This window comes from Arvicanthis niloticus, chromosome 7, assembly GCF_011762505.2.
Source record: "Arvicanthis niloticus isolate mArvNil1 chromosome 7, mArvNil1.pat.X, whole genome shotgun sequence".
NCBI classification, from domain to species: Eukaryota; Metazoa; Chordata; class Mammalia; order Rodentia; family Muridae; genus Arvicanthis; species Arvicanthis niloticus.
The window spans coordinates 53,295,100-53,312,558 of NC_047664.1; the positions used below are offsets into that span (position 1 = coordinate 53,295,100).

The following is a 17,459-nucleotide window of genomic DNA, read 5'->3' on the forward strand; positions in this document are numbered from 1 at the left end:
GGCACTTCTCACTGAAGCATAGCAGGAAGGGTATGGCTTAAAATATATATAGCTTCAGTAGAAGACGAAACATCTTTCAGAAACAGGTGGACTTTCTCTGGCATCTCAATGTTTGAATTGGATGTCAAGCCCAAGTCTAATCCAATTCCCATAACCGATGAGATGAGATATGGAGATGAACAGAAATGAGTCCCTGGAGCTAGTGAGTTATTGGGTGGGACTCTGTGTCAGCTTTTCCAGAAGCATTTAGGCTGCACAGAGCAAGCAAAAGTCAGATTCTATTACCAAGAGGCAGGTTAACTGAATCCTGGGTAGCTCAGCTGAGCAAATGTCTCTGTCCCCTGTTTCTAGAAATGAACCTCCATGCATCACAATAAATAGAGTTCTCATAATTGAAGATTACCATTATTGGTTTCCTTCCTGCAACCATATTTTGACAGACCCTGTCTACTAAGAAACCAAGAATATCATTATAACTAATTTGGTCATGCATTTTCATGCATGAGAAACTGGTATTATCACAATAAGTTTATGTAATTCCAGCCTAAAGCAATAAAGTCGATGGTGGAGATAGCCTGGAAGACCTTATTGAAAATAGATTCACTGTTGCAATTAGAATTATTGAAAAATGAGAAATAGCACATGGTTTATAGGAGTCACTGGGGGCTGCTTAGAAAGCACCTTGGTGCCAGCGTCTTCTTAGGTCAGAGTTGCCAGCTTGTATAGAAAGGATATCAGGATGAATAATCCACTGCTCTAACAGCCGAAAGGTGGCCTATCTCACTTCTCACCTCACTGTTTTCTCTTCTACGTTCTTCTTCAGTTCCATTTTTTTTTTTTTTTCAATTGACACTCTCTCACTGTTGAAGATCCACTGCTGGGAAAGTATCTGGGGACCTTAAGTACCCCTTAACCCCCCTCCCATCTCACAAGTGAAAGTGTGTGTGTCCCTCCATCTCACGTGTGCAAGTGTGTGTCTGTGTGTGTGTGTGTGTGTGTGTGTGTGTGTGAGAAAGAGAGAGAGAGAGAGAGAGAGAGAGAGAGAGAGAGAGAGAGAGAGAGAGAGAGATATCTAATTATCGTATTATCATTCCCGGTATTTATTAGCAACTCTCTGACTAGTGAAATTTAGTGAGGTGAAAACATATTCCTATTCACAGGACAGTACTAGTGTTGCTTGTGAAGTGGAAACTTAAGCGTTCTTTGGAAAGTCAGTCGGACGGTGTTTTTTTCTGGGGCAAACACGTGAAGGAACGTTTAGCTGAAGTGGACACAAGTGAAAAGATGTTCTGCTACAGCAAGCCCGTGACTGGACACATGGTGAAGGATTCTTCAGTAATGATGCACGTATCGGTCTGCTTTACATTGTGTGTTTAAGCTGCATTTGTCAGGACTTCATAGTAACAAATGCACCGAAAAATTTCTGGTAGTATACTTTAGTTTCTTACTGCTTCCTCTGACTCAGTCTGATTGGCAGTCATCTGAGACAGATGCACATGCTGAGGCAAGACCCGTAGAGGACACGTGATGTTTTGAGGGAGTATAAAAAGGATTTGATGGACAGTAACAGAGGTTGAGCTAGGCTTGCTTATAGAACTAGCTGTGCAACGTTTGTTGGTCTCATTTAGGGCTATCTCTGCTAGGTTGTGCAACCACTACTATCCCAACTGTACTGAACTGGACTGTTGGTATATCCATAAAATGTTTGCAAGCTGCTGCTGCTGACTCCTGTGAACTGAACTGCCAATTTCCTGACAACACAGATAGGATTTGCTTCAATGAACCGTTTCTACAGGTCCACTTTCTTTGTATCCTTTCTTTCCCACTACCTTTTGTGGGTAGTGGGGTAAAAGCATTTAAGAGCCATCACTAAAAATAGATTTTGAAAAAAAAAAAAAAACCTAAAGTTCCATGTTTGCTTGTTACAGTCTTGCTCCATGCCATGGTACAAGTCTCCTCTGCACAGGCATTACTAGAACCATGGCATCTTCTAGTAGAGCCTGTATCTCTAGCCAGAGGATGAAAGAATGGTGACCCACACTTGAATCATGAGTCACGGTGTAATCAGGCTTTACTGAACCAGGACAGAAGCCCTGTATTGACTTCACTGCACAAGACACAGTCCAGGGACCATATATGTGCCACAGAACTGACAAGCAATGCTATAGAGTGGGTCCAGATGGCAAACAGAAGATGCTTGGCTTTGATGTCTGTGCATCTTTGCTATAAGTGGACAAATAAATGATGTTCACTTGCAACCCTTCTCTTCTGCATAAATATACAAAAATGGAAAAATTCAGCTGCTGAGCTTCAGAAATTCCAGTAAGAGGTCAACATTTATGAGCCAAAAGTTTACTTTAAAACAAGAGAGTTTGTTTTACAGTTCAGGAAACAGAATTTTGGAGGAAGGAGAAAGAAAATCATCAAGATATATCTGTGAAAAAAAATTTAAAGGCAATTAAAATTTATTTAAATTTTAACCTTAGCTATGAGAGAATTTATAGCTCTGCTATGAGCTGAATGTAAAGTGTCCCCCACAGGTCAACCTGCTTGAATGCCTGGTCCCAAGAGGGTGCTCCTGTTTTGGAAGGTTTTAGAAACTTCTAGACATAGAATGTACCCAACAACATAGGGATATAGGGGACAAGGCTCAAGGGTTATGAAAGCTTGCCGGTTCAGGCTCCAGCTAGATTTCTGTCTGGTCATTAATGTATAGAGATAAGTATAAAGTATCCTGATAGCCCGTGCCCCTCCAACAAGCTGTCATAATGACTGTATCCCTGTATTCCATGAACCAAAATCAACCAGTCCTCCCCTTAAGTTGCTTCTGCTAGGTGTTGGGGCACAGCAATCAGAAAAGAAATGCACAAGTTTTTAGTATTTCCCAGGAGACAGAGTGATTTTAGTTACTGATAATACAAGTAACTGATTTGCCTTCAGTCTGGAAGGTAGGGAGCGGTTGGTGGCTCTTTTGAGCAGAAGGGAGGACAGCAGGATCCCAGAAAGATTAATGTGAGACTGTGATTCAGTCAATAGCTTAGCATTGTAGCCCAGTGGTGGAGCATGTGCAAGGGCTGAGTTTGCACTATAAAAATTCAAACAAAACAAACAAAACAAAAAAGTTTAAATTCCACACCCCAAACTATTGGGCTATTGTGGGCTTAGAGTGTAGATACCTTGTTATTAACCAGTAGGGAGAAAAACTGGGAGGTAGAGAACAGGGTCATTTAAAAAAAAAAAAAAAAAAAAAAAAAAAAAGTCTTCATAAAGCCCAAATCTTGAAGTGAGGTGGAGGGGATCTAAAAGCCAGTAAACTTCAGTTACTGTTTCTGGATGAAGTAATGGAGCTTGAATTCTTTTCTTGCAAAGAAAGCAGAGGAGTGCTGCTTGCTGGCTTGCTCCACTTCTGCTTCTCATTCACCAACTATTACAGTCATTGTGGAGAATGCTTTTCAAGCTCTTGTATAGATTCCCTTAATTAGTGAATCCATTTGCTTGACTTTTATATATATTCATTTAATTCTTTTGAATAGGAAAACTCTAAATATTTTCTCAGACATTTCAGCTATCTCTGTAATATTGGATTCCATTCCAGGGGTTGGTGCTGGGGTATCGACTGAGGTTGTGTCATATGTTTGGTGCCGCTTTGTTATCTTTTACACATCCATTGACATGGGTTTGTTTTAAACTCCTCTTCTTCCAAGGCTATGAGACATTGTGCTTTCTGTAACTCTTCCTTGAGGAATGTCTGCATGAAATGTAGCTAGGGGTCTTGGTAAAACTTGATGTTGATTACTGCATGAATAGTTGAAGTGATCTTGTCTTGGCTTTGTGTGAATTGGACCAATGGAAAGATATTCCATGTTCTGTGATTGACAGAATTAATATTGTGAAAATGGCTACACTACCAAAATTGAGTTATGAATTTCATGTAGTACCTACGAAAATTCCAATATCATATTTCACAAGTTCAGAAAAACAATACAAGCATTCATATGGAGCCAAAAATAGAGCAATGGATAGCCAAAGGTCTTCCAATTAGTAAGGACACTAAGGGAGATATTACCCAACATTAAATTACACTTACAGAGCTGTAGTTATAAAAATAGACAAGAAGATCAATATTATAGAGTACCAGAAAACAAAATAACAAAGCTATGCCTGCTTAATATTTGAAAAAAAGGGGCAAAGACACATATTAGAAAAAGCCTCTTTTACACACGCTGCTACAGAACAGGGTCTCTGCCTACAGGAGAATGACAGATTCTTATATCTTACCTTGTACGAAAACCAGTTCAAAATGGATCAAAGACCTTAATTTAAAACCTGAAACTTAAATATAGGGGACACCTTTCAAGATACCAGCTAAGGAAAGAAATTTCTGAATAGAACATCAATGGCACAAGAGCCAACTCTGAGTATCAACAGATGGGATGACATGAAAATCCGAAGTTTCTGTACAGCAAATCAGCCGGGTTAATAGACAGCCTACATAGTGAGGGAATATCTCTAACACCCACTATACATCAAATAAGGTGCTAATGTCTAGAATTTAAATATTGTAGAAACTAACTACCAAGAAAATAAAACTGCAAACCAATAAACTGAATAATGAACTGAATAAATTTTTGCTTTTTTTCAAAGAAACACAAGTGGCCAATAATTATTATGAAAGTGTTCAATATTCCTAGCTATCAAGGAAATAAAAATTAAAAATACTTTGAGACACTACCCTACTCCAGTCAGTATGTCTGCCATAAAAAACATCTAACAATAAATGTTGAAGAGGATGTGGAGATAAAGTTTATTACTCACTACTGGTGGGGATGAAAAATTAATACAGCTGATGAATAAATCAATTTGAAAATTTCTCAAAAAAATTCAAAATAGAACTACTATAAGACCCTACTATTTTATTCCTGAGCATACAGAGTATTGCATGCTCTACCATAGAGATATTTGCACGCCATATTTATTTCTGTTGTATTCACTATAGCAAAGAATTAGACTAATCGTCCATATATAGATGAATGAATAATGAGAATGTTATATATAGTGACTTTAGAGGGAATATTATTCGTATATATGTAAATACTATTCAGTGCTAAAGAAAAACATAATCACAAAAGCTGCAGGAAAACGGATGGACTTAGCACATATAATATTGAAGGAGGTCACATAATCTCAGAAAGGAAAAAAAAAAAGTCTGTTCTATCTCATATACAAAATCTAGGCAATAACATTTGTATATGTATATAAATGAATACACATGTGGGTGCAACCTAATGTGGAGAAGAGAACAAGAAAGCTTACATAATTCAAGGGGATAAAGAAGACAGGCAATGGACAGGAGCTGTGGAAGGGGCTAGAAAGCTGATGGCTTTTCTAGTCCTAAGTCTGTTACAGGTTTTCATTTTGTGCTTTAGGTAAGTCCATGAAGACATGAAGACAGTGTAAAGCCCAAAGCGAAACCCCAAATCGCTTCTGCTTCTGCTTCAAATGGCTACTCTAACTGTACAGAAGTTCACTGAGTTATATAATCTTTGAGTGTGGTTAATTTCAATGTGTGATTTGTTTTTATTTATTTTTTATATCATTTCTATAACAAAGAATGAATGTCAAAACAAAAGTAGAGAGTACAGGAAGCAAGCAACTCTTTTTTTTATCTGAGATGTGGCTGAAAATTCATGTTTTAAAGACAGCCATAGCTCAGAAAATCACTAGTGAAGTCTCTAAAGGCAAGAAGGATAGAGAAGCTGTGGGTAGCAATGGAAGGTACTCATAGACAGGCAGGAAGAAAGTGCTAGGATATCTAAGGGGTGTGTGTGTGTGTGTGTGTGTGTGTGTGTGTGTGTGTGTGTGTGTGTAAGTATGCTCTTCTGTGAATACATGTGTGGAGGCCAGAAGTTAGCTTTGGATAACTTTCTGTGATTTTTACATCTTTCCTTTCAAGACATGATTTCTTACTAAACCTTGATCTTGCAAGTATCTCTGTAGTAGGATTTAGTGGCCTTTAGGAATATACTCTTTTGGTGTTGGAGATTCAGACTCAGGGCCTCATGTTTGCAAAGTGAACATCTTACCCACTGAGCCATCTCTCCAGGATTACATTTTTAAAAGTATGACCTGAAGTGGAAATTTCTAGTTGTGTCACTTGATGCTTTCCTGAAGCAGACTTATGTGATGTGTAGCTGAAACAGCCCCTTGAGAGGACATGCAGTGTTTGGAGAGAGCATAAATAGGACCCAACAGACAGTGATGGTGCACTTGCATAGCCAGCCATGCAATGCTTCCTTGGTCTTGTGTTTCCTCTGATTTTCACTTCGTTTAGAGAGGCATGGCAGAGAACTTCTGGCATTCTAGCTGGTTCTGCTCATTTCTTCTGACCTGTCCCAGTTTGGTGGAGGCCTGGCTGTTTCTGCTGGATCATGCTGCTGCTGATTTGTGTTTCCTGACACTACTGACCTGGACTGCTGGTATTATAGCAATGAAGATTGGAGTAGCCCCAAAGAACTACTTCTAAACAGGTCTACATTCCCATTATCCATTATTATCCATCTTTTCACCCCTAACTTTCAATGCTGGGCTAAAAGGGGGGACTGTCAAAGTTTTTGAGAACCCTTATTAAGGTAGGTTTTGAAAAATCTAAGCCTACAATGGTCCATGAGATTCTTGGGGTCCTCAAGTCTATTTAAGGGTCCACAAGGTCAAAATCACTTTTGTAATTATAAAATTATAACATGATTTTTTTTCGTTCTCATCTCTCATGCTTCTGTGAGGATACAGTAGATTTTTCAAGAGGCAGCACACTGAACAAGAAGCAAACAGGTATCTAGCTGTTTCAACCCGATAGGCATGATGAACCTTGGAAATATGTAAAATATGCACTGTTCTTACTATATTTTTGAATCATATGTTTTTCAAATAAATACATTATTTTTATCAACAGTTCTTACATTACTATTTATTTTGAGATAGAGTCCAAACAGGTAGCACAGGCTGGCCAGGAACTCACTATGTAGCTCTGGATGACCGGAAGCCTTCCATCCTCCTGCTTCAGTCTCCTGAGTGCTGGCATTGTAGGCATTGGCTACTTTTTCCAGTTTTTATTATTGTAAATGAAATCCACAAATCAATTTTAAAAAGTTCAGGTTCAATTTCTAATTCATTATATACCCATCTATATCACATATTAGTGACAAAGACCACCCCCCCCCCACCCCCCAAGGCCTCAGTTACATTTGTGAGTATAAGGAGTTGATATGAAAAGCAGGAGGCTGATCTGTGGGATGATCTGCTCAGAACTGAGGAAGAGTAAGTATGCATTTAGGAAGAAAATAACTTTACAAACTGCTGGAGAACATGGAGAAGGGTGTTGTTCTGTATGGAGAGGAACCTGGAATAGCTTAAGGAGCCAGGAGGGACTGCTACACACAGGAAATCCTGGGATAGTCAAGTTTCCGTTTTAACCCATTTGTGAGCCTACATAATTGCAACACTGCCATCTAGTGCTCCACAATGAAAAGATTTAACACCCCCATCCCCAATTTAGTTTATACAGATTATTCCAGAACTGAATATTTTTTGGATTAAATAATACCATCTGCTTTGCTGATGTTTGTGTCTCCAAGTATGTAATTTTAAGTGCCTTAAGGGTCTCCTCATCTTCTGTGCATATTTAAGCACTTCTTCTCAGGGTTAGCATTTCCTCTTCCCCTCTTTATGCCCTTGTCCCTGAACAGGGAACAGTTCAGTTCAGAGTTGCAGAAGTGGAACAAGCAACTTTTCCTCGTTCAATTCATTTCTCCAAAGAAGGTTTAAAATAAACTTTTAATTGCGTATTGTGTTTGTCTTAAAGAAAAGTTTCAATGTTAGTTCAGAGAATTCCGAAGGATACCCCTGTCACACCGTCTCTCTGTCACCAGCAATGTACATCTCTGTGGTGCACCCATTAATGTCCATTGGTAGAAATAACCCACAGTTAGACAAGCAGATGTGCATTTTCAGAAATAGAGCTCTAGGGGTCAGCAAGGGATGTAAAGGGGAAGAAGACAAGATGGACTATAGCTTAGAGTTGGGTTGTCATCATACCCCTCCATGGTCATACCAGAAGCTGAAAACCATAAACCAATGCTTTCAACAAGCTCCACCCCAAACACACACACACACACACACACACACACACACACACACACACAAGCACACACAGAGATGGGGAGGGATTGGTTAGGGGAATACTCTAGAAGAATTATGTAACTTATGAGCCATGCCCTTGTGCCACATTAAAAGAGAAAAAAATTAAGTTGGTCATATCATAGGGTGATTCAAGTCCGTTAAGAACAATGAAGAGAGCTGGGCAAAGAAAGCCTAATCCTTATCTTAGACAACACGACCCAGAGTCTTGTCACAGCTGTGGCCACTTGAGGGAGGGTCTTCCAGCCTTGAGCTCTACTTTTTATTCACCTGTTTGCTCTATGAAGTTCTGGTCTAGGATCAGAGGTCACCTGTCTCCACAGCTGCTAAGCTCCTCTGGTTAAAGTCCGAAACTCCAGTTAGCTCCTGTTAGTAGACTTGATGATACTACATCTGTAGCCATGGCTTTCCCTGTGGGGTTTGGATGGGGAGCAGCCACTGCTGCCTATCAAGTAGAAGGTAGGAGAAGATGCTTCTCCCATACTGGGGCTGGAACGGATGCTGGTGGGTTCTGTATTCCTTGGGAGGAGGGTAAAGTGAACAGGTAAAACTAGAAGAAAAACGCTAAAGCCTATAAAATGAAGCTGTCTCTCTTTTTAGAAGTCATATCCTTTTCTCTCCTTCCTCTGACACAAGAAGTGGTGAGTGAGGGGAATGTGGACGGGATGCAGCTGCCTTCCATTCAGTCTGGGCTATCTGACAAGTCAAGTTCAGGTCTGATAAGCTGCTTTCATGATTGGGTTCTTGAACAAATTTGCCAAGTGTTTAGAAAAGACGTTTCCCCCACTGGCTAGAAAAGTGTTGAGTAAATTTCTCCCAAAGGCTCTTCATTACTTGGTAAACGCGCTCTGCTCTGTTCCAAGTGAGCCAGAGCGTAGCACTGTCTTGGACATGTCACCCATTTCCTGGGTTAGTTCATAAGAGAGGAATACTGAGCTATCGGATACAAATGAACTTTCAGGTAGGTGCAGGTGGGCTTCATGTCTTAGCTCCAGTCTCTGTCCTCTGCAGATGAACACATGAAATTATGATATGCTCCACCTGCCCCTCCCACACATAATCTATTGTCTGCAAAGCAGAAAAGTTGGATTTGCTTTTTCTAAAACACATGTATCCTCTTGTCTTATAACACAATGAAGAATTCTTTTCTTCTTTGTTTGTTTATTCTTATCGTATATATTACACCCAATCTCAGTTTGCCCTCTTTCCTTTCCTTTCCTTTCCTTTCCTTTCCTTTCCTTTCCTTTCCTTTCCTTTCCTTTCCTTTCTTTTCCTTTCCCTGCCCCTTAACCTCTTCTCCCCCAGATCCACTCCTCCTCCATTTCCTTCTGAAAAAGAGCAGGCCTGCCAGGGATATCAACCAAACATGGCATATCAAGTTGCAATAAGACTAGACACCTCACCTCATATTAAGGATGGACAAGGCAAGCCAGTAGAAGGAAAAGGGTCACAGGGTCACAAGAGTAGGCAAGAGTCAAAGACAGTCCCCACTTCCATTTTAGGAGTCCCACAAGACTACGCTACACAACCATAGTATATATGCAGAGGGCCTAGGTCAGGGTCACGAAGGCTCTCTGGTTGTTATTTCAGTCTCTATGAGCTTATCACAGTCTCTGTGAGCCTGCTTAGTTGATTCTGTGAGTTTGCAATGAAGGATTCTTAACAGCCACCACAGTGAAAATATGTATGTGGCCACAGAAGTGTGTGGTGAACTCCTGAGTTAAACAAAGGTGAAGGGTTTCTTGTAGTTTTCTATGATGTCAAGCTTAAGCAACTAAAATGTGTTCTCTGATTGTCCCAGAGTCTAGCAATAGCCATTTAAGGATGAAATTAACTAAGTTGTACTGGGGTAGGGTTTGGCTCCGATCAGGTAGTACCTTATGTCCTCATACAAAGAACGAAGTTTGGACACAGAAAGGGACATGTAAGAACACCATGTGACAATAACTATGGAAATTGGAGTGACATAGCTGTAAGTGAAGAAATCGCAAGACTCAGTGTCTATAACCAGTGGACACTGAGAAAAAGCCAGAAAGGCTTGTGTAGTTACAGTCCTAGTAGCAGCAGGACTCTGTTGACCCCTTGAGTTTGAGCTGCTCATTTTTTAAAAAAAATTTTTTATTGGATATTTTATTTACATTTCAGATGTAATCCCTTTCTCCCTTTCCTCCCCACCCAGGAACCCCCTATCCCATCCCCCCTCCTCCTGCTTCCACCTACCCTCCTACTCCTACCTCCCCACCCACAATTTCCCCGACACTGGGGCATTCAGCCTTTATTGGACCAAGAACTTCCTCACCCACCTATGCCTGACAATGTCATTCTCCCCTACATATACAGCTGGGGCCATGGGTCCCTCCCTATGTGCTCCCAGGCTGGTGGTTTAGACCCTGGGAGCTCTCATTGGTTGGTATTGTTAAAAGAAGATACAGAGGTCAGATTTCTGTGATTTCTCCTCATTGCATGGGACTTCCTTACATAACTAAGACAAAACAGAAACAAGGCAGTCAATGAAATAACTTCTGACTGTATAAAGCCTGTATAACTGCCCATCAGTTACCGTGAGGAGTTATGTGGAAGCCTGGAAAGCTACACAGGACACAAGAATCAGTGTCATTTCACCTAAAGCTTAAAGAATGAGAAGGGAGCAATTTGAACGGGGGGTGGGGGTGGGCATTCTCTAGGAAGAGTGACAGAGGACAGGTTTATCTCTGCACAGACTAGGGCTGCTTTGGTCCCTAGCTGTTAATTCCAGACCTGCAAAGGAGAACAGGAGCCTCTGCTGCTCTTGCTATTACTCCCATCTCCATGGGAGGACGAGTGCTGTGATATAAAGGTCCTTTGAAAGGATATCTGAGAATTCTTTGGTCAACAGGGATTCAGTGCCGCATCTCCGCTGAATTGTCTTTACTTCTAGATAATTTCCAACTGGTCAGGTGAATTACAGAAAGGGTATCCCTCTCTCAGGGCAAAGGGAATGATCTTTGTTCCTTTCCTTTTTGGAAGGGAGGCCCACCAGCTCAGGGAGTAGATGTCATTTCTTTGGAATAGAGTGAGTAGGCTAGGTTTTAGAAGCACCAAGCTCTGTGGTTATGATGATGGGCTCTGGAGCCAGGCTTCGTAGATGCAGGACTCACATCTATTTCTTCCTACCTTGGTGAATTTGGCAAATTATTTAATTTCCCCTTCTTAAACCTTCATATTGTGTGTATGTGGGTGCTTTGCCTACAGATGTGATTTATGGTTCGAAGCCTCTGATTAATTGACAACCTGGCTTCTAAGATTGCCTGAAACTTTGTTAGTTTCGTGTCTTTGGACAGGGATGTTACACCTAGAGACCACTCAACCTCTCTGGTTACTGCACATAACCAGCCCAAGGCCAAACTGGTCAGCATTCCAGCAGGGATGGACAAGAACTCACAAGACCCACCCCTAGCTGAAGTACTACATGGAGTCGGAAGCTTCGAAGAGAGGGCAAATCAGTTTTTTTGAGAAGATAAGCCACCTGAAAGGTTGCCCATGTATACCATATATATATATATATGACTGATACTGATTAGATATGGTAGGAGCTGTATATGATCTATATCCATATCTATATCTATATCTATATGTCATATACAGAAGAAGAGAACATGAGTTTAAGAGGAATATAGTGATGCCATGGGTAAAGTTGGATATGAGCAAAATACATTCTATTCTACTATGATTTTTAAAAAATAAATAAAAACCATTTTTAAAGAAATTATTCTTAGCTTAGGTTATAGTTATTTAATGTAAGCTAGATTTCAATTCACTTTATTAAAAGAGAGCTTTGGGTGAAATTCTATTGATTTCAAGTCTTCCTTCTTAGTTAGCCTATTAGTTTTGAAGGCTAACTGAAACCTTAGCATTGCTACCTGGTCACCACTCTAATAAGCTTGTTTGGTTTCAATGTTAGCTTCAGAATTCACAGTGTCAAATTAATTAGATTACTTTTATATCTTAAAAATGTTAGGTTTATTTATCTTATGTCTATGAGTGTTTTGCCTGCATGAGGGTATGTGCACCAACTACATGCATGCCTGTTGCCCAGAGGTAATAAGAGGGCATTTGGATCCCCCCAGAACTGGAGTTACAGATGTTTATGAGCAACCATGTGGATGCTGGGAATTTAACCCCATCTTCTACAAGAACAGCAAGTGCTATTAACCAATGAATCATCTCCACTGCTCCTCTATGCTCTCCTTCCAACATTTTTACTATTGTAACCACAGTGAGGCCACTTGATGTACCAAGGATACTATAATTGAGACTCTTGAATGGATATAACCTATTGGGAAGAACATTATGGTAGACGTTAGGAAATTGTGATAAGAAATTACTCTCCTTAAAGAGAATACTTATGAAAAAACTTATCAAACTCAACCAATTAAAAATTTAGGCAATAAATACAGTCCATCAGTATAAAAGTCCATCTGGTCTTGGTGTTCGGGGCATGATGGCAGTTAAGACTCAGAATCACTACAAAATTATCATATTAAAAAATTCTCTATTTTTGTAGTTACTCTGGCAATACAGCTGTAGTCTACCTAGAGAACGCCTAAAAATACAGTCTCAAACTTGTTTATTCCAAAAATACCTTCTTCAAATTTTTTTGTTATTTTATGTGTATGAATGTTTGGCCTGCTTATTTGTCAGTATATCATATGTGTCCTTGATGTCCATGAAGGCCAAAAGAGGGCATCAGATGCCCCGGAACTGGAGTTACAAAGCAATTATGAACTACCATGTGAGTGCTGGGAATTAGGACCTTCAATGACTAAGCAGTTTCTTCAGCCCCAAAAGACTCTTGAGGAATTTAGTTAAGATTTAAATGAGTTGTTTTTATTTAATCCTTCCCTAGACTCTGTCTAGTAAAAAAATGTTTAAATAAGGTGAAAGATCTCAAAACACAAGTCTATGGAGCTCAAATGTGATAGAAAAGTCACCCATGACCCCATATGCTACAAATATCAATGGATCGGATGGGTCCTTCAAAACTGTGTTTGGTGTTCCTGAGCTTCCTGCTTATGCACTTCAGACCTCACCTCTCATGACAAGCTGTTAAGAGGGAAACTTTAGACAAATCGATTTTAGCAGAGTTTATTTGAGCAAAGAAATAATTTCTAAATTGGGTCATTCTCCAATCCAGTTAAGATTCAAAAACTCCACTTAGTGATGTGAATAGTCAGTATCTAAAGACAGAAAAAGAAAGTGATATACACAAACAGCCTAGTAACACTCAACATTTGCTTGATTTGGGCATGTCTGAGTAGTTAGCAGCCTGTGACTGGCTAAGTTCTTGACCGCTATAATTGTCCAAGCCTCAGGTACTTGTTATAAGCACACACTTCTTCCTTAGAGAGCTTGCATCTATTTATATTAAAAAAGGTTACAATTTTCTATGTATATGAACAGTTTCAGATCAAATTCTATTAACATTCTGCACTTTGTAAAATGGGGGATAATTATAACATGTACTACAGAACAGTAATGTATTGTAAGTGTTCTGTGCTAATATGTCTTCCAGGTAAAATCACATTTAGGAGCAGGGACAGAAAGATTACTGAGGATCACCCACTACAGAACTCTATAGATAACTTGGTGTAAGTACACAATTAGTTTTGTAAGTGTATAGTGGGTGTCTTACTTAGGGTTTTCTTGCTGTGAACAGACACCATGACCAAGGCAACTCTTATAAGTACAATATTTAATTGGGGCTGGCTTACAGGTTCAGAGGGTTAGTCCATTATCATCAAGGCAAAAACATGGCAGCATCTAGATAGGCATGGTGCAGGAGGAGCTGAGAGTTCTACATCTTCATCTGAAGGCTGCTAGCAGAATACTGGCTTCTAGGCAGTTAGGATGAGGGTCTTAAAGCCCACACCCACAGTGACACACCTACTCCAACAAGGCTGCACCTACTCCAACAGGGTCACATCTTCTAATAGTGCCACAAACAAATCATAATAGAGGGTTTCAGTCACCAACATCCAATTTCATTGTGGACCAGGGGCTACCTTTGTCAAGACTATCCTGTTCTTTTGTGTGTCTAGAGTCAGTCTTTCCCATGCCCTTCTGCACTGGGCTTGGTTCTGCCTAATGTTAAAGTCTTTGTGGCCCCTAACTGGCTGTTGTATGTTAACGCTTTATCAATAGATTCTAGTCTGGGGTACTTGACCCATGTACTGTGTTCAGTCCTCAGCCTGTTACTGAATGGCTTCTCTGTGCTTGCTTGTTAGAAGTGCTGGGTTTGAGTTTTACTTTAAACATTTTTTAGCATCCCAAGGGTAGATAAAATATGCATTTCTCAGCTTCCTTAATTATAGAATATGAAGTAGCCATGTTCTTTCTACAGATGTGGTTTGGGTGAGTTTATGCAATTGGAGCACTAGAATGCCTGTCCCACAGTCCTCAGAAACACGACCACAAATGCTCCTACCAGCATCAATACTACCATTTTTCTTTCACTTTGGGCTTTGCTCAACCTAGCTTGAACTTGAGAGCAGAGAAACATCATGTGCTTTATTTAGGGGGAATGCTCATATCTTGCTCTAACTATAAGTTATACGCTACCCATCTGTTCTTGTTCTTGACTCTTTCTTTGAGCAGGTGCTATGAGAGGGCGTTCCACCTTCTCCTCCACTACCATTTCGATTACAGATGCAGGAAGTCCAAATGTGGCTTAGTCAGATCAGCATGGCCTGACTTTGAAAGCTGAGGTCAGCTTGTCATTTTTTTATTTAGAAAAAAAAAATCTTTGAATTTGGGTTATACCTCAGTCTATGGGACCTTTGAAAGTCACAGCCATTGAGCAAAAAGGAGGGCTGCATGAAAGTGGTATTTGGAAAAACAATTTAGCAATTCAGTGACTTTGCTCTGAAACACCGTCATGTATGTCTTTTCACCGACTTTCAAAGCATGGTTGTCTGTGTAGGTGTATTTGTTTTCATTCTCTTGGGAGCACTGTGGGACTCCTGTACTCAAAATTGAGATGTTATGGCGCTTTGGTGTAGAACAGGGGGCAGTGTCAGCATCTTTGCAAGTGGGACTGACGGAGAAGCTCAGAGCCTGACCTTCTGACTACCCTTCTCATTATATCCTGACTTGATTATATATTTTATCAGAACCATGGCCTTCCTCCCATGCCTCTTATCCCTTCTGCTTCTCTTCTGAACACTTCCCTCTTTATGGTTCTAAAGAAGCGTTTAATGTTTATTATACAATGGTTTGCTCTGCAGTGCATTGGGACTCTTGGAGGAAGGTACACTATAAATCTCATAAATAAATAATAAATAAGTGTTATAAGTGGGAGAGAAATTATGCATTTTAGGTGAGTTGTAAAGAACATGGCACGATCTATAAAATGTATTTGTTCGAGTAAAAAGATAGAGAGAAAAATGCAGACTATCATTTTACATACAGAAGTGAGGCATGCCATCATTTTAGGCATAGAAAACTCACAAAGATTTTTAGCCCTTCAGGAAGCTGACTCTGTGTACTCTTCTGGGCTAGATGGCAGGTAAGAAACAAAGCTCAGGGTGGGTAGCTCAGTGTTCATTTCCTCTGCATGCCACAGAGGAACTATGAGAACAACATTTAGAACCTGAGTCTATGGCTCTTAGAAGCTTGTAACTAACTGCAGGTGATTTTGTAGAAGGCTCTTAAAGAGTAAACATAATCTGTAAAACCCTGCAAGTCCTGAGCAGAGTCCAAACTACTCCATTATGTCCTCCTAATGGATCTGGGGTTTGTGGTTCTAAAGGAGGCAAAGGACCCTGCTTTATGAATGTCATTGTGAGCCTTCCATGCTGCCTCGTATCCATGTTGTACCTACTTTTGATTTAACGGTGACTTTGGCTTTATGGTTGAAGAAACAAAGGTTGATCTTGTACAATTACTGGTCTGATTTATCAAAGCTGGAATTCTACAGTCAAGAAATTTGAAGTTATGTTTACATTTAAAAGGCAAAAGAATGAGTAGGGAAGTTATATGATAGGATGTAGGCCATGTTTATAATGGTTCTATATAGATTGTTTCTGTCATATCAACTTTCACTTTTCTGTAACAACAACAACAAAAAATACCTGACACAAGCAACCAAAACTGGAAAAGCTTTCTTTTGGATCATTGCTTTAGAGATATTTTAGTTTGTTCTGGTGGAGAAAGCATGGTAGCAGCAGTTATAGTGGAGATACACTCACATGGCCAGGTAGCAGAGATTGATGGATAGGAACCATGGGCATGTATTACTTCCAAAGGCTTATCACTAGTGATTGTGATTCTACCAGCCAAGCCCCACCTCCTAAATATTCCACAGCCTTTAAAAGAACAAACTGCCAGTAGCTAGGGAGCGAGAGTTTAAAACATGAGCATGTGGGTCATGTTTCAGATTCATGCAGTGACATTATTTCATTTTTCTGTTCTTAAACTTGAGATCTACAAAACTCTCAAGTTACCTTTATTTTTCTACTATGAGATTGACAAAGAATAAAAATGTAGGTGCAAGGAAGAGTGACTCATAAGCTGATGCAATTCACCAACCAGATGCCAGATGCAAAGAGTAGATTAGGAGATACAAACCAGAAAAAAAAAAAAAAAAAAAAAAGCAAAAAAAAAAAGCAAGCCACTGTGTCTCTGCTTTTAATGGTGGTAGGAATTCACCTTTGAGTGACTGACTCTTCAGGAGGATATCAGGTTTTACTTATTGATTATGCAGCATTGAATTGTTAGATTCTTTAAGCCTCAGATATTTTAATGGACAAAATTGCTAATCCGATGTAACATGAGGCCCACCACTCTTTCTACCTGTTGCTTACTTCATTCTAAGAATAATGGAGAGTCTTTCTTACATTTCCTGCTTCTTCTCTGGGTTACTTCCTTAACCGTTTCTTCTACATGAATGTCCTTTGGCTGTATTAGGGATTTAGTGGCATTTATGGCTAGAAAAACATAGTATTTGCACACAATGAAATACTATGCAGCCTCCAAATAGAAACACAATGAAAAACACTGTGTCAGCATGGGGAGAAGTAGACAACAATACACTCAATTAAAAAGGGTGGGTGTGGAAAAAGGATGCTGTATGTCCTCATCATGGTCTAAAACAACTGAACTGTTAGGGGAGGGGCACGGTGGCTGCAGATGTTAGGGATAAGGGGAGGGTGACTGTGATGGTCAATATCATGAGGACATACTTAAGCATACACATAGCACGGCAAGTGTATTTGAAATCTGAGTGTTCT

The 17,459-nt window shown here is 39.9% G+C and overlaps 1 protein-coding gene across 1 annotated transcript in view; it reads left to right on the forward strand.

Annotated features, from left to right (window-relative positions):
* Window positions 1–8,573: 8,573 nt before the first annotated feature.
* Window positions 8,574–17,459, forward strand: part of LOC117712965 (cytosolic beta-glucosidase) — a 128,139-nt gene continuing 119,253 nt past the window's right edge. The window contains exon 1 of the mRNA XM_076937731.1: window positions 8,574–8,652. Coding sequence (XP_076793846.1) covers window positions 8,595–8,652 — 58 coding nt within the window. The 5' untranslated portion in view covers window positions 8,574–8,594. The remainder of the gene's footprint in view (window positions 8,653–17,459) is intronic.